The sequence below is a fragment of the Rhinolophus ferrumequinum genome, chromosome 8, assembly GCF_004115265.2.
Source record: "Rhinolophus ferrumequinum isolate MPI-CBG mRhiFer1 chromosome 8, mRhiFer1_v1.p, whole genome shotgun sequence".
In the NCBI taxonomy this organism is placed as follows: domain Eukaryota; kingdom Metazoa; phylum Chordata; class Mammalia; order Chiroptera; family Rhinolophidae; genus Rhinolophus; species Rhinolophus ferrumequinum.
The window spans coordinates 63,051,680-63,078,893 of record NC_046291.1 but is presented as its reverse complement, the minus strand read 5'-3'; the positions used below and the strand labels follow the sequence as shown (position 1 = coordinate 63,078,893).

Below are 27,214 nucleotides of genomic sequence, written 5' to 3'. Positions count from 1 at the left end.
ATTTCTTCTCAGAAAGCACCTTTTGTTTTCTATATCTATAATCTTTTCTCACATCATGAAAATGTTTTCTCCTTTCCTTAGCATCCTGGGGAGACCACCTCAAGCTTGTTCTTTATCACTGAGTGGATTTTCTATTGGGTTAATTCTACTCTTTATGCCTGACATGTGGGTCATAATTTGGCAGTTGCTCTTTTTAAATCTTAGTCTAACTTACAGAGAAAGTAATCTAAAAACAAAGCACCCTATAAAGGGTATAGAGGCCATGTCATCCTATATCCTAGTGAGTATCCAAGCAATTTACTGAATGTTTTTCTCAGTTGTCTTTCTTTGAGTCTTCAAGAAAATATTCCCTTTCCTGTCACAAATAAGCTATATTTTCTCAGTCTCCCACCACGTATTGTTTTGTGAGTATTTGGGGGATTTGATTTTCATCAAAAGAGAAAAGATCTCACCAGCCCTGTTTTGCCTACCTGAATCTGCTGGTTCCTGTTGGTAGGCTGGAGTGGATACCACAGCAGACACCAGGGTAAGGGATTCGATGTCTCTTCCACCTGTGGGCTGATCTGTGGTTAGCTCACCAAATGTTGTAACAAAAACAAAGGGTGCTCCATTGTCATCCTTGACATTACTGGGAATCGTTTTCTGTTCTGGCACTCTCGTATCTTTTGGTGTATATGTAGTTTTTGAACTTGTGAGTTTTTGTCTTTTACTTTGTAGTTACAGGTGTTTTATTGGGGTGCTGGGAGAGGCTGCTAGCCAGAGGCCGTGGTAAATGGAAATAAGAATTCATACCTATATCCTACCCCCCTACAGTAGTGGCTACTACCCCTATTCCTTTCACCTCTGTATTCCTTGCTCCTGTCCTGCCTCATTCCTTTCCCTTTCCTGCCCTCTCCCTGGCAGACCTAACGTTTCCCCAGGGCTCTGGATTCTCCTGTGAGAGCTGCACCCACCAGGGCGCCCACACTCTACGCCAACAGCAGAGATGACCAGGACTTGGGAGAGAGCCAGGATGAAGGGTGAGAAGACATGTAGCATGTGCCTGCACAGAGCCCATTGATGATGGGAGCAAGTACACTCAGTGCTGCTGAGAATCCACTGTCCTTCAGAACAGGGCACTGGTGCCCTTCTTATTCTTCTGTCCTGTATTCACCTCCGCCAACTGGAAACAAGTTCACCTCCCGGCACTCAGCACCGCACACTGCCACTTGAAACAGTCTTTGTGGAGTAGAATGTCCTTTCACCCACTTGCCAAGTTAGGCTATCCCAGGTGGCCCGTTTAGACTTGAGATGATTACATCTACACATGGTTCAATCCTAGGCAATGGAAATTCCAAATATTTATAGGAAACGTATGCACATGGAAAAACATGTAAACCGTGGAAAAGCATATACTTCCCTTCATGCTTCCAGTTGGTCAGTTTCCGTTCTCAGAGGCAGCCACTACTACTGGGTCCTGTGTGTCCTTCTGGGAACCCTCCGTGCATGTGCAAGTGTGTATGGTTATGTATGTTTTGTAAACACACAGTGTGTCTGCACATGTGTATATACAGATACACATGTATATATATACATACACTTGAGGAATGTACATCCTGAGACTTTTATTTTCATCATGTGATGATTGAGTATTCCCTCAAGTTTCTTTTTCTTTTCATCTCTTCCACTTCTTTGTCTTGTAGTAGGAACACAGACATAATAAGAACACAGATGTTTCAGATCTTTTCGCTACCTCCTTGCCTCCTTGGTTCTCAGTTCTTGCTGCACGTGAGAATCGCTTGCTGAGCTTTAACAGCGAGAGCCTGAGCTGTACCCCAGGCCAGTGACAGCAGTGTCCTTGGGAAGGGCTCAGGCTTGGTTTGGTGCAGAGACTGACGATGAATTGTGTTCCATAGCAGTAGGCCTGGCAGATCTGGGTCTGAGTGTGGTGGGTCCGGCAGGACCCGGGTACTGAGGATCCCTGACAGGGAAATGCAGAAAAATAAATTCCATGCAGATTTCAGATGAAGCCTGCCAGGGTGCTTTGGCGCGCAGCTGTCTCACTCCTTCATGTACCGGGGCCAGGCAGAGTGGCAGGATTCTTTGTGCTGTGTGGCAGGAACGGCATTCTGGGCACCCTCCTCAGGCAGAGACCGGAGGCCCCAAGGCTGCAAGAGTTAATGAATTTACAGTACAAAGTGAACCGAGAAGAACTATTTAGGGGGCTTGATGACTAAACATCTATCTCAGATCCACTTTGCTTGTATGGTGACAGCATAAGGTGTGACTGAAAGAAAATTAATGATCGCTGGGCCTGGGCACCTCCCAAATGGAGTGTTCCAGGAGTGCTGTGGAGCTAATTAACCAGCCAGCACAAAAAGTGAAAATAGATGAGGGAACAGGTTTCTTCTCACACTGGCCGGGTACTGCGTGGAGACCTACATATACTATTTTTGGGCTTTCCTATTAAACATACAAAATGACGTAATGTTGACAGGCCTGCATCGATAGTCTTTTCTCAGGGGAGTGGTCCCGAGAGAAGGGACTCTGCCTGGGTTCACACATAACTCTGCCACTTGCCAGTGTCCTCTGGCAAGGTACTTGGTGCTTTCTGTGCCTCAGTTTCCTTACTGAAGGAAGGACATAATATTAGCACCTACTTCTTGGAGTAGTTATGAGGATGTGACCTAATAGATAAGAAGAGTCTAAAAGACTATCCTAACGTAACATAGTACATTTTTTTTTATTTTAAAGTGCACCCCCTCTGGGGCTTGTGAGTGGGAGTTTTTCTGAGATTTTCATATGCTCTTAAAGCTCAGAAACTGTTGTATGACGATGTGTTTTCAAGGGAAAACTGACAATTTAGAGAGGAAATGCCAGTCTTTTTACTCATCATCTGTTTCAGGACAAAGTACGTTTGGTTCTATAACCATTGAGTATTAAGAATAAAACTGTGAAGATAGTATTTACTGGTTTCTGTTGAGAACTCAGTTGGTAGAGTTTTGAAGACAAAAAAGTAAAGTTGTCCCACTGACCAGATTTTTGTGTTATTCTGGGGGTTAGCTGCTTTGTTGCCTCTTAGTGGTATTGTTTGAGAATTCGTCACGACTGTGTGAATAATGTTTTGGAAAATTGCTTTCTTGAGTGCATTAATCTTTCTTTTTGAAAATGTGCATGAACAATCAGTCTGGCTGGATACTTGGGGGAGATCCTGTAAGATGTAAAACAGTTTAAAGTGCTTTCAGTTACAGAGAGAGCCTTCTGAAGTCTCCAAAAATGATATCGGATCTTGTGGGAGGAAATCTTTTCCAATTTTCTAGGTTTCTGTAAATATATATGAGTTATATGGTTATAAACCCTTACATTGGGAAATATGTTTAAGAAACATTAGAGCACTCGCGGGCAGGGACCGCATAAAAGACGCCTAACACCTTTTAATGCCCTAGTTAAGTGTATCGCACAAGTCCTGCTTTCTGGAACTGGATAAACAGAACATCTTTTCTCTTTCTATTCTGAGCTTCCATCTCCCCTCTCCTCCACCTAGCCACTTCAATAGCACAATAAATGGAAATCTTACTTCCTGCATCTGCAGACCCATTTACCTAAATGTCTGAGCTCACCCTTGCCTTTCTCAGGTCTGCTCTTTCTGAAATGTGCTTTTACTTTCATCTCTGTGGCTTCGTTGCCCTCGTTTTTTAAAGTCTTCTCTAATCCTGCACTCCCTGTACTGTAATCTATAATGTTGGACTTTGCCCCTCTGCATAGCTTCCTTTAAATATGCATTATCTCCCAGATTCACATTTTCTTCCATTATGCATTTAAATCCCTTTTCACAGTCTGTAACAGTGAAAAAATTTAAAATAAAGACCTATTATCAAAAGCCATTTATGCCAATTTAAAATGCCTTATTGAATGGCTTTACCCCCTTTGATAATTCCATTATCTTTGCAAACTGTGACTTGGATTTACAGTTCTTTTGTGTATATGTATGTGTGTATGTATTTACTTATATTTATGACAAACAGGAAGAAGCTTATGCCCCTGTGTCCTTTCTAGGCTTTTATTCCTGGAACTCAGAGAATTGGTGATTTTAAAATAAGAAAAGGTGTGTGTGTGTGTGTGTGTGTGTGTGTGTGTGTGTGTGTATGTGTATGAATGACAGAGGCCATGTGTGACCTGTAAAGCCTAACCTTTATAGCAAAAATGGCTGACTCCTTATAGATTTAACTCATTTAAAACCATGTCTGTTTGGGGGAACCTCCATTTTTTTTTTTTTTCCAGAGTAAAGTTCTTAATCATATGGAGTAGTGAGTATGTTAGAGCCTGAGCTGACCTGTTGATGGGACTTTGGCGAGAGATTCTAACCTGCAAAGTCCCACCGACTGGCCAGCTAAGGCCTATGTCCCAGCTTCCTGTCTGTGAAACTGTGTGATTGGACTAGATGCTCTCTGAGATTAAACGCATGTTGGGCTGGATGTGAGTGTCTGTGGTGTGTAAATGTTCTGTGGGAAACACCTGCCTCTGGAGGAGGATGAGGAGGCCTGGTAAGTCATCCATGGGTGATATCATTATGGTTTTCCTACTCTGGAGAGAATGCATCGTCCTACCTGGCGTGGGCATTTTGGCTGCAGCAACAGGAAAGGTGATTGAAGTGTGTTTCCTGTCACTTAATTGAGGTGGGAATCAAATAGATCACAGTTAAAGGAAAAGCATCTATTCAAGACTGAAAGAAATGTGCCAGCTGTGCTGATCATTGCAGTGAAATGTTTTTAATTCCTCTTGAACCTCCTTAAGCATCTGCTGAGGAATGTTAAATCCACTGGAGAATCTCTGGTGTTATGTTGCCCAGACCAATATTGTGTATAATTCTCATGGATGCCTCTGAGAGATTGTCACTTTCTGCCACTGGCATCGTCTACATCCTTGTGACGCTCTGGGACTGACTTTGACCTGAATCCCTCTGCCCTCATGCAGTTAAAGCACCAGGCTCCACAGGGCTGTCTTCAGCTTCTGAGCTGCTGGGTCACTCCATTTGCTTTGTGCCGCCTGTTCGTACATAAAATTCTCTCCCCGCTCAGTGCCTTTCTAATAAAAGGAAACTGGAAGTGGGGGATCTTTCATTGTGTCTGAAAAACAAACCAACAGAACAACATGCTTGGGACTGATGTTACAGTGAGATGTCAGAGTAAAGTTGAAATAGAAACCCTTCCTCCCCAAACCCCATCTCTAAGTCCCGTTTTATTGCCGACCACATAAAATCAAAGTGCCAGAGCACAGCTGCTCCAAAGGTTGCAGGTCCTCATGGTTACGGCATGCTTTGGAAACTCACCCCACCAGGCTTGCAGTTAATGAAAATATTTGCTCTGCTTGATATAAACAAAGTATATGGGCAGAATTCGTAATCAGGAAACTCTAATTCTCTTTTACCCTTGAATCCCCAATGTCTCTTATATCATGTGGGAGAATAAGTATTTAAGATAATAACCTTTCCTCAGTAATGAGCTTTCCTTTTTATTTCTGGTGTTGTCACAAAAGCTGCATTTCTCCCTAATTTTGTGTCCCCATCCAAATTAAGGAACTTGAAGTCTGTGTTGTTGTTGTTGTTTTTTTTTTTGGTATAGGTCAGAAATACTTGTGTGAGAGTAGGGAAGACAGTGCCTTGTCACAGCACCTGCTCCTACCAGGCCATGTGACTGCCCCGTCAGTGATTTAGGCAGCATAAGGGCAGCCACAGGGCAATGAGGCTCTCTTCAAACCACATGGAAAAACCTTGTTTGAAGAGAGGGGACCTCTTCAAGGTCCTCCCTGCACATCCTACGTGTATAACCAACCCGCTGGGGTTGTGGGCTGTGGCCTCAGTGCTTTCCAAGTTCTTGTCTGTCTCCCAGGGTTTCTTGTCAAACATCCAGGAGTCAGTGACCAGGCGCTGTTCTTGTAAGCACAGCACCTGTTTGCATTCCCAGGATGAGACCGATGTGGGGTTAGGGACTGGTCATGAGGGCCAGATATTGGACCAGAGAAAACAACTGTCCCTTCTGTTTCTACACGTCTCCTCAGTGTGCTGGGCCTTCCGCCGCAGTGGGAGCGGCCTTGTGATGCATCCCCAGCTCTGCCTGGAGAGCCATTTCATTGCCAGACAGACAGTCGACAGGGAGACAACTGGGAAACTGCATGCCCTGGCTCAAGACCTCAGGGAGGTGGTTTATGAAAGATGTCAGGCTTGCCCGTGGTAGAGGAAGACTAGCTCCCAGGTCCTGGGAATTGGAGGTAGTGGTATCTTACACTGTAGCCTCAGGAAGCAGGGTGGGCGAGGGTTGTAGGAGGGCCAGAGTGGGGACGTGGCCATTCGCAGGGACTTAGGAGGTGAGGTTCGCCACTAACTCCTGCCTGCTTCCTTCCCTCAGGGACAGAACAGTATTTGTCTTGGGCGTGAATACTCTTGGTATTGAAAAATCTAGTGAGGGTTGCCTGGTAATTCTTGTTTTGTTTTTTTTTCTTCAAATGCCACTCATTTGGGCAGTTAGGGATAAATCTTTGGTTCCCAAGTTTATTAAAACCCCTTCAAGCATACCGTGTTTCCCTGAAAATAAGACCTAGCCAGACAGTCAGCTCTAAAGCAACTTTTGGAGCAAAAATTAATATAAGATCCCGTCTTATTTTACTATAAGACCAGGTCTTATATAATATAATATGATATAATATAATATAATATAGTACCCAGTCTTATTTTACTATAAGAATGAGTCATATAATATAATATAATATAATATAATATAATATAATATAATATAATACCGGGTCTTATATTAATTTTTGCTCCAAAAGACGCATTTGAGCTGATTGTCTTATTTTTGGGGAAACATGGTAGACGGCCAAGGTGAGACCAAAATTACCTTTCTGAAGTTGCCATTGTGGGACCCCAGGCTATTCTGTTCACAGCTCTGCTGGTTTTGAGTTGCCTTTGAAAATCAGGCATGAGCTTGTTTACCTATTTTAAACACCACCCCTTCCAGGTCTGCGGGGGAGTGACTCCCTCCTAACATGAAAAACAAGCGCAATGATGCAATTGGATCTGGATGGTTTGGGTTGCGTCTCCTTTGAGCCGTGTGCACAAAGATCTGCAGAAATTGAGTTCCTGCCTGGCTCAACAGTTTTCAACTCAAATCCAGGCCTTGATTTTTTGGAGTCAGGAAGGCCTGGTAAGGACCCATTGGATAGCATTTGTCAGACTAGTTTGCTTGTGGGAACCTTTCTAAAGCTTTCCAATTGTGCTGTATATTAGTTAAAGCTTGAAGATGTTTTGAATCATCATGATAATGATTTACCTCCTCTGCTTGCACTTCCTAAGTTGTGTCTTAGTGGTCAGTCAAAGAGGAACAATAGGAAGAGAGCTTGTGCTCTGAGTACTTGAGGATTGTGTGTATATATATATTTGTTTGTTTGTTTTTGTTTTTCCAGAGAGGCTGGTGGTAACCTACATACTCCCTTCCTTGTGTTCCTTGTGGACTCTCTTCACTCTGATTATATCCTCTGTATTTTTTCTTTGAATCTGCTTACTGTACAATGTTTAATTTCATAGTAGTAAGCTTATTTGTCCTTGAGTTCATTTAGGGGCTGAATGCCAAGGAGAACCTGCTTAATAAGTGAGCCATGGTTACAGTTTCATGACTAAGGGTTTGGCTTGTTGAGTTATTGGAGGGTGAACCTTGTGCCATGGGGAGTGTGGAGGGAATCAGATGAGAGAAGGGATGCAGGGGGTGGGGGTGGAGGTGGAATGCTGAAGTAGGCTAAAACTCCCTTGGACATTCTAATTGGAAAAAAGTGGTGGGAGGCCAGGGAGTTGAGGAAAGGATCTCAGTGTTTGACCCTGTTCTACTGATACCTATGTAAGAACAATAACCCTCCTCCCTTACTTTAGGCTCAAATCAAAGCTTCTTGCGGATCATTCACACTTGATTTAATCTCAGATTTGTAGCTTTATGTACCCATTGTTATGAATGAAACCAGTCGAGTTGGTATGGTGCTTACAAAGGGGTATGAGGAAGAATTCACTGATGCTTGAGTGGTGAAACTTGATTTTCCCTCACAGGGTAAAAAATTATGAGTGGTATGAGAAAAAAAAATCATTAAAATATATTAAAAAGTATATATGTATTTAACACACACATACACTATATGGGAATTATATTCTAAGAATATAGTTCCTAGGAATTAAATTTGCATCTACCTTTAATGGATGGTCTAATCTAGGATTTTTTTTTTTTTTTCTCCACTCCAGGAAGTGACTTTGGTCCAGAGACTTCCTCTCCGGTCCTGCCGCCTGGCCATGGTGGTGACTTCTCCGTGGGCAGTCTTCCTGCGGCAGAGGACACCTACAGGGTGAGCTTGGCCAAAGGTGTGTCCATGTCTCTGCCTTCATCACCTCTGCTGCCTCGACAGTCTCACTTGGTGCAGTCAAGATCAAACAAAAAATCGCCAGGTAAACAACCAACAAAGTAGTACCCAAACCAACTGTCTTGGTTATATACATAATATGCATATTGAAGTTAAGCAAAACTAGTGCTTAGAAGAAATCTGGGAGAAGTTGTTTTTTTGTTTTTGTCACGGTAACTTCTGGATGAAGGAAATCTTTTTAAAAATTTTGAACAGACTCATTTCTTTATTTAACCTATATATAAACTCTATTGATTGCTGAGACTAGAGCTTTACAAAGATTCAAAGTATTGTTATCAATATTAGTGTTAACCATTGGTTTTGTTTTCTTACTCATGAATTAAGAAACGCTTTTATCTAAATTCATTGTGATGTATTTAAAGAGTTTGGATTTTGGCAAGTGTAATCTGATAACAGTTATTACCAAGTATTTGAACAGCTATAAAATTTAATTGTTTGTGAAAATTCTGACTTGTAAATCAGTGGGGGCAAAGGACTCATGGATTACTTGTTTAAATTTATTTATTTTCAGTTCTCTCACGCTCACCAGCTTTCTGTACTTAGTATTACCAATTAAAAAACCTACATTACTTAACTTGGAAAAGTTATGAATCAGACGTGAGGAAAGCCTTTCCAAAATGCTGATACCTGGAGTCATAAAAGTTCTTTGATCTTCTTTTAGGTTTGCTGAGTATTTGTTTACTGTGGGCAGGACAATTTTGGGCCTTATTGATCATATGGCCAGTGCAAAGATTCTTCTCATTTACACATAAACATGTTTCGAATTGGTCTAAAATGTACCCCGAGGCTGTAAAATTGATAGTTTGTTTTTCTGGTTTCTGAAATATTTGCATTTCTTGGGATATCATATATGCATTATTTCTGAATCATTTCGTGGATATTTGCAGTTTGTGGGAGGTATAATTAACAGCAAATCTTAAGGCTTTGAATGTTAGAAACAGAGCTAGGAATTGGTGAGTATCCAAAATATTTTATTGTTCTAGAACTTTCTTATTTTGGACAACATTGTTTACAATCCAGTTATTAGCTGGAACTTGGAAACCTTTTTGGTATGAAGTGATTTCCTGTGCCAAGGAATCTGACCTGTTTATCAGTATTTAGGGAAATTCCTGGAATGTCCTTTCTTCTCAGCCCTCCCCCTATTGCTGTATCTCTGTCAGACTTCTTTTAAATCACAGTTTTCACATTGCCTTTCTTGCTGGTTACCCCATTGGAAACATTCCCTTTCTATAAATTGTGCACAGCATTTTACTTTTTCTTCTATCAGCAACGTCATTTGTCCTTTTTTCTTGAATTAGTGTGTTTATGTGCTTCCGGTGTCTGATGGTTGAGGACGAGCATGATGTCTTTTCTAAGTACACCTCATCCATATAAAACAGAGAGTTCCGAACCCATCTGGATTTTCAAGGGACCTTAATTGAGGGTAATGCCAAGTGCATAGATCTGGCCATTAGGACGGTTTTCCTTCCTATACCTGTGCTCCTACACACCTGACATGTTGCTTGGGGCTTAGGACAAGTGACTACTTGAGAGACGAGAGATACTACATTTCAGATATAATTTCATTCTGAATAAATTCAGTGTTTGTTTTAGTAGGACTTAAATCTTTTTAAATATATGCATTTCTTGTTTTTTTCCAGCTTTATTGAGATACAGTTGACATATAACCTTGTGTAAGTTTCAAGTGTAAAACGTTGTGATTTTATATATGTATGTATTAGAAAATGATGACAGTAGGTTAGTTAATACGTCCATCACCTCATCTAACTGCAATTTATTTATTTGTTTATTTAGTGGCATTTTAGTGGGATGTTCAGTAGCAATGAGTGGCATGGCTACCCAGGAGGGTTTCAGAGCCTACAGGCACACCAGCTGGGGAATCCCTGAGGAGGCCTTGTCTCCTGCACCCTGACCAAATTTGATATCTTCAGTTTTGAGAAAATATCCTAGCATTTGCTTTTCTCCATTGGAACAAAATTTACTTCTGCTGAATTCTTTTCAAGGCCTTATGAATAGAAGGAAGTAGTTCTGTAACATTAAACCTTTTAATGGATTAAAGAAAATATTCTGCATATGAGATGCTTTTGGTCCAAATAGCATTTAAATACATTAAGCAGATTCTTCTCTAGCGGAGCAGTGCTTGTGGAGTTCTCAAATTTGTGCGGCAAATTAGTGTTTCATTGTGGTACTTTGGCTTCATTCCCTTCATAATTTTAATTCAAAAAGGAAGGTTAAGGGCAAAGGTGCTTCCAAATGGCATTGACTCAGACTACATCCGACAATAAACAGTATTTTTACACACACAGATTTCTGTGTAAGCCATATTGTTGGAAAACTATCCAGAGCCCTGATGTTCTACCTGCCTGTAAAAATAGCTGACATACGGTTGTGAACGTCCACTGGGTTTAAAAACAGTCATCTACTTAAAAAGCTAGCACTGTTGTCGCTCACGATACAGTAAATACGGTGTGCTGTGTGAGCAGCACCCCGGTATGGAGCCATCCCCCTCGGCCCCCCACCCCAGCGGGATCTTATCTTTCAAACTCAGCTCTGAAATTACCTTGATGACTTCTGTTCTCATTTTTAAGACAAGACCCCTTTCTCTTTTGTTTAATAAGGTGCTTTAAAAAAATCCAAACCTGTTTTACTTGTTTGGATAGAAACTCTTCACTAATTGATGCTAATCAAGAAACTGTCAAGGACCGAAACTATTATTCTAGCAAAGGTCAACTACTATAAACCCCTGTGATAGGCAGTCACACAGCCTGTAGTGATGAAAGTTTGTGCACTGATAACAATTGATGATTAGCTCCTGGGCTATGGGAACCCTGCGCCAGAGACAATTTCATTAACCTTTCAATAACGTGGCCCCACATTTTACGTGGTTTTCTTACATTCCACTTATATTGCTAGTTATTATTTTCTATTTACTGTCCTACTACCTTACGCAATTTGTTTGTATTGTTTTCCCTGCTAGTCAGAATATGCAGTGAAATACATTTTCCAGTAATGAAAACAAGAACCAGTATCCATTAAAGTATTTCTGTGGCTATTGCAAGCCTTTTTGGATTAAGAATTCATTAATATTTGTAATGTATCCTTTCGTCTTCCAGAGAAGAGCAAAGCCCATTTCCTGTGGTTTATTTATTAGTAATATCATTAGTTACTTTATATTTGGATTACATTTCCCTGATCACTTTGGGCTCATTATGAAACAATCACAAGGTAGGGCATGAATGAGAAGCCACCTTTAAAAATATTGTGAGGGCGTAGGACAGCAGATGGTAACGAATGGGTGATGCTGCTTTTCTTATCCTTGCTTGTATGGAGACACTGGGTCATGCTGGCTGTTTGCACCTTTGCTGCTTCCAGTTCCAGTTCTGTCACCATTGACAGAGCTGATGTAGCAGTTTTGAAAACCCCTCTGGCTGTCTGTTTCTTTAAGGGCAAAACCTCAAAGCTGACAGGCTGTAAAGTGGAAGACTTTGATTCTTGGACCATGAGTTAATGTCTGCCAGGGCTTTCCCAACCCCCTCCCCGCCCCCAAGAGCGTCTCTTGTAGAAAATTTGGAAATCCCAGCATAGAGACAGAACTACTCTTAGCATTTTGATTTTCTAGTTGTTGGGTTTTTTTAATCTACAGCCAAACCTAAAATCACACGTGCTCTGAGTTTTTCCACTTAATATTATATCATGAGCAATTTCCACTTTGCTTGAAGAACTTGATATTTAATGTCCATTGTTTTAACATTCCATAATTGATTTTTATTCGTTTGATGCAAAAGTACTCGCAGTTTAAAAGGTTAAAAACAATTACGAAAACCGCAATTACATTTGCACCAACCTAATAACTAATTTCCAGTTTGAGGATATTTCATTATTTTTTAGGATTTTAAAAAAAATTGTAGCATGAGCCAAAATGTTTTGTTTTGCTGTTTAATGCCCATGAATTTTTAATTGTGGTACAATGCACCTAAAGTTGACCATCTTAACACTTTTTAAGTTTATAGTTCCATAGTGTTAAGTACATTCACATTGTTTTGCAACCAGTCTCCAGAACTCCCGATGGGAATATTTTTGTCCAGTAATTTTTAATGCACAGCTGATATCTCAAAAGTGGCAGGTTTCCAGAAGTGGAATTATTGAACTAAATGGACTGCATTTTTAAAGATTCGTGATACATACTGTCCTGTCATTTTCCAGAAAAGTTGTATTGATTTCACATTCCCTCCAGCATTCTTTGTGAGGCTTCTTTTTGAAGTTAACATCTTCTGGGAATGGTCTCAAACGGGTGGCATTGGTGGTAGGTGCCTTGTCAGGCCCAGTTGTGGACTTCTGAGAATTTGGAAGAGGACCCTGAGAGAAGTCATTCTGTAACCTTCCTCTCTTGAACTTCCTTTCTGTCTACACTTGCCATTTTCTTTCCACGATACTGTGTCAGGGGACTTATCACAGCTGAGTCAGATCAAGTTCATGGTCAGCACAACACTCAGCTGGCTTCCAGTTTCTGCAACCCCGCAGTCTCTGTTTCGCGGTGTGGATCATGGAGGATCAGAGACATGTTAAGGTTGGCCAGGCCTCCAGCGTACATCTAGTAAGGCCTCTTTGCAAATATGGAAGCAAAGATGGCTCATCGCTAAGGCACGCACCCCAATGTACAGGTTATCGGTGGAACTTGGCCTCCGCCCAGGTCCCGCTCCCTGTCCCCAGTACATTTTCCTATGCCAGTCTGCACTGTGCTGTCTGTCCATGTGTGACACAAGAGCTGTAAAGGACATGGCTTTGGGTTCTGGTTGCATGTACATGGGGGGGTCTGGGGCTCACACATGCATCTGTGAGGCTTCTTCTTGGGGAGGTGAAGAATCACACAGGAAATGCACAGTCCCAGCACACGTTGGCTTGTAGAACCAGCTAGTTCTAAGTCCTGCTTTCACCTCTGAGTGGTCAGGGCCACAGTCAGGGATCTGACCTTCAGCAAGGACAGTTCACCTCTGAATAGGGTGACACTCTTTGTTTCCTGCTAGAGACTTGTTATATGGTAGCTTCCTCCAAGGAGTAGGTGACCTGCCTGTGCATACTGCCATACGTGGCTCTGACCAGAACACATACACTTTCTCCTGTTCAGAGTTCATACGTAGAACCATGTACCTGCGTTTGCTCCACTGTGAACCTAAGGACCTTTGAGGGCCATCCATTCCCCTGCCCATGAGGCCTGCTTCACCCATACACAATTGGGCTGCTCCTTGGAACCACCCCACAGTTTTAAAGAATACTGATGCACGGGTCGTACCTTCTGAGATTCTGATTTAATGCACATGAGGTATTGCATTGGGGTTTTTTTAGAGGCTTCCCGGGTGATTCTCACATGTAGCAAAGTTTGAAAACCACTGATGAAAGAATGTGATTATCTTATAATTCCTTTCCAGATAAACTAGACATTTATCTCTGTTTTCTAAATTTTAGAAATTATATTTGAGTAGGAAAATACGATTTGTACAAAATAAAGAAACAGTAAATTTTGGTTCCCTCCACAGCCCCAGAATGACAACTACGTTTGACAGTTGGTGGAGTGTCTTTCCTGCTTTGTTTCTGTAGTACACAAACACAGTGATATATTTCCCATTCCCTCAAGCACTGGACATGTAAGAGGTTCCTGGTTTTCCACTAAAGAACAGTAGGAGAACATTTTTCTATATTAACATTTAGAGGCATCTCGGATATTTTCATTGAATAGACTATAAAAATGGGATTAGTGGGTGAAAACTTATTAATGTTGAAAATGAATTTTTATATACTTACTGGTCATTTATACTCCTTTCTTTGGAGAATTTTTTTGTGATGTTTGTGCTCTGTTCTACTGGGGCAATATATCTTTCTTACTGAATTATCACAGCTTTCTTCTTGTTTATTTTAAGGCTATCAGTCATGTAAGTTATTAAAATTTTTTTCTCAGTTAATTAGTTTAATAGTGTTTTATGACTCACAGTTTTTGTTTTCTCAGTTCAAATTTAAATATTTTTTCATTGTGATTTACTCCATTGCATTTTTTAAAAAAAAAACCGCTTTATTGAGATATTTTACATACCATATAATTAATTTATCCATTTAAAATTTACAGTTCGATGTTTTTTAGCATTTTCACAGCGTTGTGTGCGACCATCATCACAATCTAATTTTAGAACATTTTTATCTTCCTTTAAAAAACAACATTCCCATTAGCACTCACTCCACATTCCTTTCTACCACCCCACACCCCAACCCCTACGCCCCCCCCCACACACACCCTAAGTAACCACTGATCTGTTTTCTGTCTCTATGGTTTGCTTATTGTGGACATTTCATACAAATAGAATTATACAACATGTAGTCTTTTGTGACTGGCTTCTTACATGTAACAGTGTTTTTTAGGTTTATCCATGTTGTAGCATGTATCCCTCCATCATTCTATTTTATTGCCAAATATTGTATGTACATACCACACTTTTAAAATTCATTCTTCAGTTTATGGACATATGGGTTGTTTCCATTTTTGGCTATTATGAGCAATGCTGCTATGAACATTTGTGTATGTCTCATTTTTGTGTGATGTAGCTATTCATTTTTTCTTGGGTAGTACCTAGCCGTGGAATTGCTAGATCATTCGGTAACTCTATGTTTAACCTTTTCAAGTACTGCCAAATTGTTTTCCAGAGTGACTGCATTTGTATGCACACCAGAAAAATACGCGGTTTCCAATTTCTCTACACCCTAGCTAACACTTACTGTCAATCTTTTTTATTATAGTCATGCTAGTACATGTGAACTAGTATCTCATTGTACTTTTATTATGAAGATGTAAGAATTCTTTGCATATTCTAGATACAAATTATGCAATATGCAGATATTTTCTTCCACTCTTTGGGTTGTCTTTTTTCATATTCTTGATACTATTGTTTCAAGCACAAAAAGTTTTGATTTTGATGTAGTCTAATTTATTAATTTTTTGCTGTCCTTTTGATGTCGTATCTAAGCAACTATTGCCTACTCCAAGGTCACAAAGACTTATACTTGTTGTTTTCTCCTAAGACTGTTATAGTTTTAACTCTTACATTAGGTCTATAATCCCTTTTGTGAGTTCATTTTTTGTGTATGGTGTGAGGTAGGGGCCAACTTCATTCTTTTACATGTGGATATCCAGTTGTCCCAGCAGCATTTATTGAAAAGATAATTCTTTTCCCATTAGTCTTTGATTGACCAAGTCATTGCTGTGCCCTAAACCATCTCTGTTGTTCCACTTATTCCTTTGCTTATTCTCTTCCCTATGCTGTGTTAGAACTTTCTCTGTCAGAGTTGGCCTCAGGTGTGGCTCGCATCTCTGCTTCATCCAGCCTTCCTTTATGTCTCTCCTTTTCCCTATGTGAGAAATAATTTCTTACTCCAAACACCTGTGGCCCTGTGCATCCACCTCCCTCTTCACAGTCTCCTGTTGCATTCCTCTGCCCTGACATTCTGCGAGCACCTTGTCTTTGTTTCCCTTTGGAAGCCCAGAGAGCAGGACCTAATCATGTCCTTCCATTACCCTGTGAGGGGTCACAGGGCTCTACCTGTTAAAATGAATAGGATTTTAGTAGTCTATATTCATCAGCTCCATGTGATCAGTTGAAAATATGAATGGACGCATAGCAATTTAAGTGGAACGATACCTTACGTTTATAAAGCAAGGAACACACTTTCCCCTTATCTAGGGAGAACTGATACTTTAATAAAGGTCCTACCTCTCTCTCAGGGCTTTACTCTCATCAAGCAGAGATCAAAGGGGAGTAGGTTTTAAACTGGGTTTGTTAGCAGCCTTCTAAGCCCTGCTTTTCCATGCTCCTGTCACTCTCCCATTTTCTTAGGCTTTTGGCATTTTGGCTGCATGTTTTCCGCCACCTGAGGTTAATGATGACTGGAGGTTTTATCGAGTCACACTTTATAGCAGTGTCAGCTGCACCCTGTGGTGGTGTCAGATGGCGGCTAGAACAAACCCAATCTCATACTCAGAAACGAGCGTTTTTACCTCAAGAAAATTGATGGGGGCAGGGGCAGTGGTGGTGGGAATCTTCTTTCTTCTTTTTGATCATTTCCGATTCACAGAGAAACACACCAGCCCGCGGAAGCTATTGTATCTGTATCTAACATTAATGAATGTTAGTGTAAAGTAGAAATAGAAGGAAGGATTGATGTTTCAGCTTGAATTCTCAAATTTGTTGTGAAAAAGCCTGTGTGTCGGCAGGAATGGCTGGCTGTGTTCCAGGCAGAGGGGCAGGGGTGTTCAAAGCCTGGAGTGGGGAAACTCAAGTGAGTACAGAATGGCGATCTCTAGAAGACAGGCTAGTAAGAACTAGAGTGCTTTACAAAAGGAAAACTGGGACAATGGGAAAAATCTGTTGTTAGTGCCTAGATCATGGACACCAGTAAGCTTTGCCTCTGGGGGTTTATGTAGAGTAGCTAGCTAACAGTGTCCCCGCAAGGAACCCTTTCTCTGCACAAGGGTTCTGAGAAATACAATTGAGGAAACATTTTCAAGGAGTTGTGTGGCTTTCTTGTCACTTCCATTACCAACAAAATCTGTCTTTATTGGTCAGAAGTCCTAAGTGGTAGATAATGAGTTCACTTTTTAAAAAAATAGATTTTATCTTTTAGAGCAGTTTTAGGTCACAGCAAAATGGAGTGGAAGGCACAGAGATATTTTGTGTATGCCCTGTCCCCACACATGCATAGCTTCCCCCATTATCACCATGCCCCACCCGAGTGGCACATTTGTTAAATCAGTGAACCTACATTATCAGCCCAAGTCCATAGTTTACCGTAGGGTTCACTGTCAATCTTGGACATTCTGTCACTTGGGACAAATGTACAATGACATATATCTATCCTTATGATATCACACAGTGAATATTTTCACTGCCCAAAAAGTCCCTCTGTGCTTCCCCTAATCATCCCTCCTTCCCCACCCAAACTCAAACCCCTGGCAACCATTGATCTTTTTACTGTCGCCATAGTTTTGCCTTTTCCAGAATACTATATATTCGGAACCCTTTTCATATTGACTTCTTTCATTTAGTAATAGGCATTAAAAATTCCTCCATGACTTTTCATGGCTTGTTAGCTTATTTCTTTTTAGTGTTGAATAATATTCCAATTGTGTAGATGTACTATGGTTTTTTGTTGTTGTTTTTAGATTGTTTTTTACTCATTCACCTACTGAAGGGGCATCTTGGTTGTTTTAAGTTTTGGCAATTTTAAATAAAGCTTCTGTAAACATCTGGTGTAGGTTTTTGTGTAGACATAAATTTTTAGTGCCTTTGGGTAAATACCAAGAAGCACGGTTGATGGATTGTGTAGTTAGAGGAAGTTTAGTTTTTGTAAGACACTGTCAAATTACCTTCCAAAGTGGCTGTACCATTTTGCATTCCCACCAACAACGAATGAGAGTTGCTGTTGTTCCACACCCTTGTTAGCATTTGGTATTGTCAGTGTCCTGGATTTTGGCCATTCTAATAGATGTGTGGTGGTACCTTGTTTTAATTTGCGTTTCTCTGATGACATATAATGTGGAGCATCTTTTCATATGCTTCTTTATCTGTATATCTTCTTTGGTGAGGTGTCTGTTAAGGTCTTTGGTCCATTTTTAAAATTAGACTGTTTTCTTATTGTTGAGTTTTAAGAGATCTTCGTATATTTTGGATTATAGTCCTTTATCAGATGTGTCTTTTGCAGATATATTCTCCATTTTCTTGACATTGTCTTTCAAAAAGCAGAAGTTTTTAATTTTAGGGAAGTCCAGCTTATCAAGTATTTCTTTCATGGATCATGCCTTTCGTGTTACATCTAAAAAGTCATCACTATACCTAAGGTCATCAGGATTTTCTCCTATGTTATCTTCTAGGAGTTTTGTAGTTTTGCATTTTACATTTAGTTAAATTTTTGTGAAGTTAATTTTTGTGAAGGGAATAAGGTCTCTGACTAGATTGATTTTTTTTTTTTTTTTTTTTGCATGTGGAAGTTGTTGTCCAAGCACGATTTGTTGAAAAGACTTTTCTTTGCTCATTTGTATTGCCTTTGCTACTAGGTCAAGGTCAAGGTCAATTGAATGTATTTATTTGGGTCTCTTTCTGGACTCTGTATTCTGTTTCATTTATCTATTTGTCTGTTCTTTGTCCAGTACCACTCTGTCTTGATCACTGTAGCTTCATAGTAAGTGTTAAAGTAAGGTAGTATCAGTCATCCAACTTTATTTTTCTTCAATATTGTGTTGGTTATTCTGGGTCTATTGCCATTCCATATCAACTTTAGAATCAGTTTGTCAATATCCACAAAATAACTTGTAAAATTTTGATTGGGCTAGCATTGAATCTATAAAGCGAGTTGGGAAGAACTAATGTCTTAACAATATTGAGTCTTTCTATCTATGAACATGGAATATCTCTCCACTTATTTAGTTTATATTTAATTCTTTCATTAGAGTTTTGTAGTTTTCCTCATATAGGTCATGTATAAAGTTTGTTAAATATATACTTTATCATTTTGGGTGGTGCTAATGTAAAGGGAATTGTTTTTAATTTCAAATTCCAATTGTTTATTGCAGGTATATAGGGCATTGATTGACTTTTCTGTATTAATCTTGTATCCTGAAACCTTGCTACAATTGTTTATTAATTCCAGGAGTTTTTTGTTTGTTTGTTTGTTTGTCTTTTCAGTTCTTTTGGATTTTCTACACAATCATGTCATATGTGAACAAAGACAGTTTTGTTTCTTCCTTCCAACTCTGTACAGTAGTTCCCCCTTATTTATGATTTTGCTTTCCATGGTTACAGTTACCCAAGGTCAACCATGGTTTGAAAGTATTAAATGGAAAATTCCAGAAATAAACAATTTATAAGTTGCACACCGTTCTGAGTAGCATGATGAAATCTTTCACTGTCCCAATCTATCCTGCCCAGGACATAAATCATCCCTTTGTCTAGCATATCCATACTGTATATGCTACCCGTCTATTAGTCACTTAGTAGCTGTCTTGTTTATCCAATTGACTGTTGTGATATCACAGTGTTTGTGTTCCAGTAATCCTTATTTTATTTAATAATGGCTCCAAAGCAAAAGAGTAGTGATGCTGGCAATTGAGATATGCCAAAGAGAAGCTGTAAAGTGCTTCCTTTAAGTGAAAAGGTGAAACTTCTCGGCTTAAGGAATGAAAAAAAATCGTATGCTAAGCTACTCAGATCTATGGTAAGAACAAATCTACCCATGAAATTGTGAAGAAGGAAAAAGAAATTCATACTAGTTTTGCTGTCACACCTCAAAGTGCAAAATTTATGGCCACAGTATGTGATAAGTGCTTAGTTAAGATGGTAAAGGCATTAAATTTGTGGGTGGAAGATGTGAACAGAAAACATGTTCTGATTGAGGACAATGTGTTTCACTAGAAATTATGGAGTTTATATGAAGACTTCAGCAAGGGATCCTCTGAAATGATTGACACCAAGACATTTACTGCAAGTAAGGGATGGTTACTTGCAGTAAGAGATTCAGAATAGGTTTGGACTAAAAAATATAAAAACTGGAGAAAGAGTGAGTGAGCACATTTGCATAACTTTTATTACACTATATTTTTATAATTGTTCTATTTTATTGATTGTTGTTACTCTCTTACTATGTCTAATTTATAAATTAACTTTATCATAGATATTTATTATAGGAAAAAACATAGTATATGTAAGGTTTAGTATGTATAGGAAAAAACATAATATACCGGGGGTGCCAAAAAAATGTATACAAGTGGACACTTTGGTCAACATTGCTCAAGCAGTACTTCGCCGTAATCAGAAGCGTCTGGACGCTGATGGTAACCACTTTGAGCACCTCTTGTAATTGCAGAAGTCAAACGTGACTTGTATTCATCTTTTGTTATCAGTATATATTAAGTATTACAATTTTAATAGTTTTTTTCCTTTCTTAAAATGTGTATACATTTTTTGGCACCCTCTGTATATATGTATATAGGGTTCAGTACTATCTGTGGTTTCAGACATCCACTGGGGAATTTGGAATGCATCCCCCATGGATGGTGGGGGCGAGGCTACTGTATACCTCCTTTTCTTTTCTTTTCTTTCTTTTTTTTTTTTTTTTTTGCCTTATTACAGTAGTTAGGACATCCAGTACAGTGTTGAAAAGAAATGGGGAGGGGGGCATCCTTGCCTTTTTCCTGATCTTAGTGGAAAAGCTTCTATCTTCTTACCATTAAGTATGATATTAGCTACAGAGTTTTTTGACAATATCAAGTTGAAAAAGTTCCTCTTGATGCCTACTTTACTGTGAGTTTTTATCATAAATGGGTATTGCATTTTGTGAAATTCATTTTCTGTATCTATTGATATGATAATGTGATTTTTATTTCATTAGCCTGACTAGATTCATTTTCAGATGTTGAACCAGCCTTGCATTATCTGGTAAATAGGTTTGGAGACTCAATTTTCAGTTAGTATGTAATTGGGGGTGAGACTGTGTTTCTTACACCGCACCGAGTAATTCTCGGGATACCAGCTGAATGTCCTACAATTCAATTCGATTTTGACACTATCCACCCAGAGATATCATCAGATTCTGCAGGTGAAGGGGTCATTCCTATAAGACTGTTCCCAGCCCCAACTTCACATGCTGGTTGCAAGCCCGGTTGTAACCAGTGCTTCTGACCAACTGGCAATAGTTTGGAAGTTTCTTGACTCCCTCCTTGGACCTCAGACGCCATCACAAGTCCACGTTGTTACCTGTACATCTGACTGACTGGCTATAAATTAGAGGTTCCCATGCCCCCTCCTTTCTTGGTTTTGATTAATTTGCTAGAGCAACTCACAGAACTCGGAAATATTTTATTTATTCAATCACCAGATTATTATAAAAGGATATAATTCAGGAATAGCCAGCTGGAAGAGATGCATAGAACAAGGTATGGGGAGAAGGTAAAGAGCTTCCATGGGCTCTCGGAGCATGCCACTATCCCAGAATGTGCACATATTCACCAAGTTGGAAACTCTCCGGACCCAGTCCTTTTGGGTTTCTATGGAGGCTGCATTACATAGGCATGATTGATTGAATTATTGGCCATTGGGAATTGATTCAATCTCCAGCCCCATGCCCCTCCCTGGAGGGTGAAGGGTGGGACTGGAAGTTCAAACCCTCTAATTACATGGTTGGTTCCTCAGGGAACCAGCCCCCATCTGTATGACATTTCCAAAAAGTCACCTAATTAACATAACAAAAGACACCTTTATGCTCTCCTTACTTAGGAAATTCCAAGGGTTCCAGGAGCTCTGTGCCAGAAGTGGGGACAAAGACCAAATACATGTATCTTAATGGAAATTACAATATCACACCTAAGATACATCCTACTTGATCATAATGTATAATTACTTTTATGCATTCTTGGATTTGATTTGCCAATACTTTGAGGATGTTTGCATATATATCGATGAGAGATACTGGTCTGTAGTTCTCTTTTCTTGTGATGTCTTTGTCTGGTTTTTGGTATTGGAGTAATGCTGGCCTCATAGAATGAGATATGAAGTATTCCCTCTGTTTCTAGTCTCTGAAAGTGATCGTGGAGAATTGGTATAATTTATTCCTTTAATGGTTAGTAGAATTCACCAGTGAACCCATCTGGGCCTGTTGCTTTCTGTTTTGGAAGGTGATTATTTATTGATTCAATTTCTTTAATAGATACAGGCCTATTCAGATTGAGCTCGCTTTTTGAAAAGTCTAGGAGAATCAATTATCCACCATAAATAAGGGCTTTGTGAGAATGGTTTTAGCTAACTGAAATGTTAATGATCCTGATAGGTGCGAAATTCTCCATCCACCCCAGTCTTGGGCAGGTTGGAACTGGATTCATGTCCCAGTTGGTTATAGGTGATTCTTCATCTGGGATATGGGGTTAGTCATGCTGCTTCTCTTATAGGGTAAGTGAAATTTAAATGAAATGGACACTGTAAATCATAGGGCCTGGTCCACAAGTTCTCCTGTGTTGGTTCCTCTTTCAGTGTAACCATCTTCCTCAGAGCCCATCTTCAGCTTCCTTCAACTGACTCAGTGGGTGCCAATAGATTCCTACAGTCTCTATCCTCTCGATTCTTTATGCGCAGCCAGATGCCCTCCAGTGGGATTTCACCCTTAGATCTGTATGTGTTCTGGCAAGCAGATGGCTTCTTGATGTGCAGGAGGCTTTGTTCCCTGTGAATAGGACATGAAAGCATCATTAACACTGTGACTGACCAATATCGGGGGGTTCTAATTCCAGTTCTGCCACCAACTGCTTGTGTTACTTATCTTCTTTTTGTTTGTACGATTTGTGTCAAGTGATTAGAATTTTACATCTGTAAAATTGCCCTGCAAAGGAAGCCAGCTCTTCGAACTAGTGATGCAAGTGCAAAGGTTTAGGAATGCAGTAGTTCTTAGCAGAAAAGAGAAATTTAGGTAAAACAAAAAGATGGGATGCCTGGTGGTATCCTGCCTCAATAATTTGTGAAGTTCTTGTGAGCTCTCTGGAAATGAGAGATGAAGCTGATGGAGAGTAAGTACTCCAAAAAATGGTCCAAATTTGCTCACCAGGTAATGAGAGCAAACTTCCAATGGAAGTTGAGCAGTTACTTGTTATCCAAAGCTATGCATGAAAGCACAGTTACAGAGGTGTTCCTTACTCAGGTAAGTGATAAAGTCAGCCAGTAAGGCAGAAACCTTCATGTCAGGTTACACTTGAGCATCCCCCTTAAATTGCTCTTAAATGCCATATGCAGACATACTGTCTCTGGATGGAAGAGCTGTTTGTCTTCTACCATTGCCATAGATTGCTGTTTATTTGATGAAGTAGATAGCTTGTACTTCAGTCTGTATGGTACCAGAAATATGTTACACATCAGTATCCCATTATGTGAGGGGAGCGTGGGGGCCAAGATTGGCTGAGGGGGTAGCAGGTGCATGTCTCTCACCCTCCAGGATGGTTCCCCATGTTGTATAGCACATTTGATTGAATGCAGGTGAGGTAATTGTGCCCAGGTTACAACTCCACAGCAATACTGGAGGGAAGAGTCATTGGAGAATGCAGAAATATTGTGGACACTTCTGCCTTAGGCATTTTGATGTTTCACAAGGACTCTGGATGTTAAAGGTCTTCAGTAATCAAAAGAAAATATATGCTTGTTATGCACATCCTTGAGTCTAGTGTTAATATTTGATTTGGAAATATTTGATATGGAAATTACAGATCTTGGAATGAGGCTTACAGGCTGTTGTGTCAATCAGAAAATGATTGTGGACTTCCAGCTCTTTAGCAAATAAATTCAATAGAGATTTCTTTTATTAAAAATAGTTCATTTTTACAAAATAATTTACATTTTTTTCTGTTCCTATTAAAGCTAGGTGTGTATACTCTAATATTTGAATGACTATATGCACTCATATATATGCATTAAAATGTGAGTATATGCATTGAAAAGATTCTCAGAGTGCGTGATTTTTTTGGAAGTTGTGAAGTGTAAGCAGATCTTATCTGCATTAGGTAAGTTTGACTTGCTGTATGCTATCCCGTGGTCCCTCGCTGCCTTCTAAATGGAAAATTTCTACCCAAAGTTTCTGGCCCTACAAGATGGACAGACCTGGGTTCAAATCCCCAGTCCTTGTTCTTAGTAGCTCAGTGTCCTTGGAAGTTACTTGACAGCCTCTCTGATGCATCATTCCTCATCAGGCAATGAGAATAAATTATCTACCATTTAGTTTGAGAGGATAGAAAGAATGTTTGCAAAGGGCCAGGCTCCTAAAACACCTTTGAGAAATGCTGCAGCCACCTCTAATTTCTGAGGTTAGGTAATTTGCCCCTCTCCCCTTTGTCAGCTTCTCATACTGCATTCATCCTCTTTTGACTCCAGTCTGTTTCTCTGATCTAAAGGTGGAGAAAGCCCCAGTGCTTCAATGCTGGGACCTTCAAAGTCTAATAGTTGATATTTGGATTTGGGTTAGTAAATTTTCAGGAAACTGTACAAAACAAATTGTTAATATTTGGATTTGGTTTGTAAGTTCTGGGCATGGTTCTGTGGAAAAGATAACCCATTCACAGCTTCTGCAGAAGGTTCTCATCAGCTGTTTCATTGGTTTTCATTTCCTGTGGTGTGTGTTGCTCCAGCCAGATGCCTTGTTTGTTTATTCTTGGTCCTATTGTAGCTCTTATTGAAAGTGATAAAGATCAACCAGTGAGAAACACAAGTAACTGAGTTTGGAGGACTGTGAAAGCAATTCACAAGGAAGCAAACCGATACCAAACATTTTGGGGGCGAGGGCACGGAAACCCACCAGCATCTGTATGTTATCTTGAAGTGAGGCTTGATTCTGCCTGGCTGAAAAAAGGTGCCCCAGAATGGCTGCCTCAGCCCTATGTAGACTCTCGGTCGGGAAAAAAATGATGTCAGCCAGCCAGCTAGATCTGGAAAGTACACACTGAACATTTTCTGAGGACTTGATATATACTCGATGGTAGCTTTCACTGTATATTTTTCTTAAGTTCGTGGTGTTTTAATAAGTAATTGAGGAATAACAGGTCTTTTTAAGGCAGGAAAAATTCCTGTGGCTTGATACCTGCGTCCCCTTGACTAATTCTCACTGTTGCTTGTAGATTTCTTGAGTCCGGCATGTTTTCCCTGAAACGAGACAGAAATGTCCTAGTGGGCTGCTTAAGAAAAATCACATTTTGATCTGCATTTTGACTTCCTTCCATTATTTTTTGTGGCTTACTTGCCCTGCTTATTCCTTTCAGACTGGAAATCCTTAGGTTGTGTGCCTTTGGCCTTTAAGAATCATCCCTTTTTATGGAGTAGTGCTCTCATGAGCTCTTTCTTCCCCCAGCTTCCCTGGACTTGTTGGTAGCTGAAGTAGTGAGAGAGGTTTCCAGGATCCCTTTCATTAGAAGAGTATACTATGTAGGTGGATGTGATTTTTTTTTTTTTTTTGGTGGTGACCTTCATTTTTCTGAATGGCCTCCGAGGCACTCAGAGTTACTTCAATCATTTTTCACACTGATTTGTTTTATGCAGGTTTCTTGAGCATTGGCTGCATGTTGGGCTCTGGGCTAGAGATGAAGTTAATGAATACTTGGCCCTAAGCTTTGGGGACCTCTCTCGGCTTAGTGAGACGGGTGATAACGGTTCAGACATTGAGGTGTCCAGAAAGTGTTGTGATGTCACGGAGACGAGCATGATTCTTTGGGGGAGCTGAAAAGGTTCCTGGTGTATGTGATATTGGAGAAGGTTCTTAAAATATGAATTAGGGGTTACGTGGCAAACAGGTGCTTCTAGAGGCCAGGTTGGGCAGGAAGACTGTCCCACAGGGAAGGAACAGCCCCGCACAAGGCCTAGAGGGTACGTAGGAATGTGAGTGGGTGGCCTGCAGTGGCTGGAGCTCACGAGGCATAATGAGGCAGGTAGCATTAGAGACGAGGATGGAAGTACAGTGGGAGCCAGGAAGGGTTTTATTCTTTTGGCAGTGGTGCTCTTTGACCATTTTCAAAATAGACGGATGAAATAAATAGATCTGGGTTTTAAGAGGGTAACTATTTCATGCAGGCCATCTTGGAGTTGAGGTGACTGGGTGGACTCTTTTGTAATGATCCCAGTGAAGTAGAGTGGCTTAGACCTCTGCAGTGGCAGGGGACAATGGAGGGAAATGGAGGTTGGTTGGAGAAAGTTTTAGGAAAAAGAATGTGTAGGTTGTGGTAACCTGTTTGTACATGAGAATTAGAGAAGGAAGAGCAGTGCAAAATAACTCCGGGCCAGGGCTTGCTAGCCTTTTTCATATCATGGAACATAGAGGAAATATTTGTATAGCGGTTGGAATAAGTAGACTGTCCCTTGGGGCACTGCCCTGGACTTCATAGCAATCCAGAGAGCTGAGGGATCCACCTCACCTCACACCCTTAACTCATTCTTTGCACACCAGTCGGGAAGCTTGCTAAGGGCTCTAGCTCGGTTTTCTAGATTAATTCAGATTCCAAAAATTGTTGGACTGGTGGCTTTACATTTTTACCCCATGTCTCCAAGGTGGTCATTATTCTCGTGTTTTAGGTAAGGACACTAAGGCTCTGACAGGTGGCATACAACCCCAGTCCTGGGATTCCCAGGTAACGATGTTTCTGTCCTGTCATAGGTGTAGGTAACGGTGTAATGAACGACAGTGTGGAGTACAGAAACTGGTTGGTCAGCCAGGGCAGTGAGTTTGACTTTGAGTATCTTGAACTTTGGATGTTCTACAGATCACTGGCTTCAAGGGAGGAGGAAGAATTTCAAGACATGGCATACTGGGGCAGATGCTGTGAAGGTCAAGTATTGATAAGGAAGGAAAAGTGTCTGTTAGTTTTTGAAAATGTGGTAATTGATGACCATAGAGCAGAGGTGACAAACTTTCTCTGTCATGGACCAGATAGTAAATATTTTAGGCTCTGAGGGCCATATGGTCTGTGTTATAACTACTTAACTTTGTCATTGTGTCGCCGATCAGCCATAAACGTAAGTATAGAAATGCATGGACATGTGTTTTCTGCTTACATTTAAAAAATAATAATCCCCAAACTTTATTGACCATAACCTGATTAGAAAATGCCAGATGAGAATATTGTACAGAATTTTTTACATAGAAATCTTTACCTCTGTACCTTATACACTTTATCCATTTGAAATATTTTGCTACATCCACTGTTAATAAGGAATGACAACCTTGTCATTTT

The 27,214-nt window shown here is 40.2% G+C and overlaps 1 protein-coding gene across 8 annotated transcripts in view; it reads left to right on the top strand.

The window, feature by feature from the left end:
- Positions 1-27,214, top strand: part of TANC1 (tetratricopeptide repeat, ankyrin repeat and coiled-coil containing 1) — a 219,008-nt gene that overhangs the window by 88,820 nt on the left and 102,974 nt on the right. For all 8 annotated transcript variants that reach the window (XM_033112025.1, XM_033112024.1, XM_033112022.1 and 5 more), the window contains one exon: positions 8,258-8,458. In XM_033112025.1, coding sequence (XP_032967916.1) covers positions 8,258-8,458 — 201 coding nt within the window. The remainder of the gene's footprint in view (positions 1-8,257; positions 8,459-27,214) is intronic.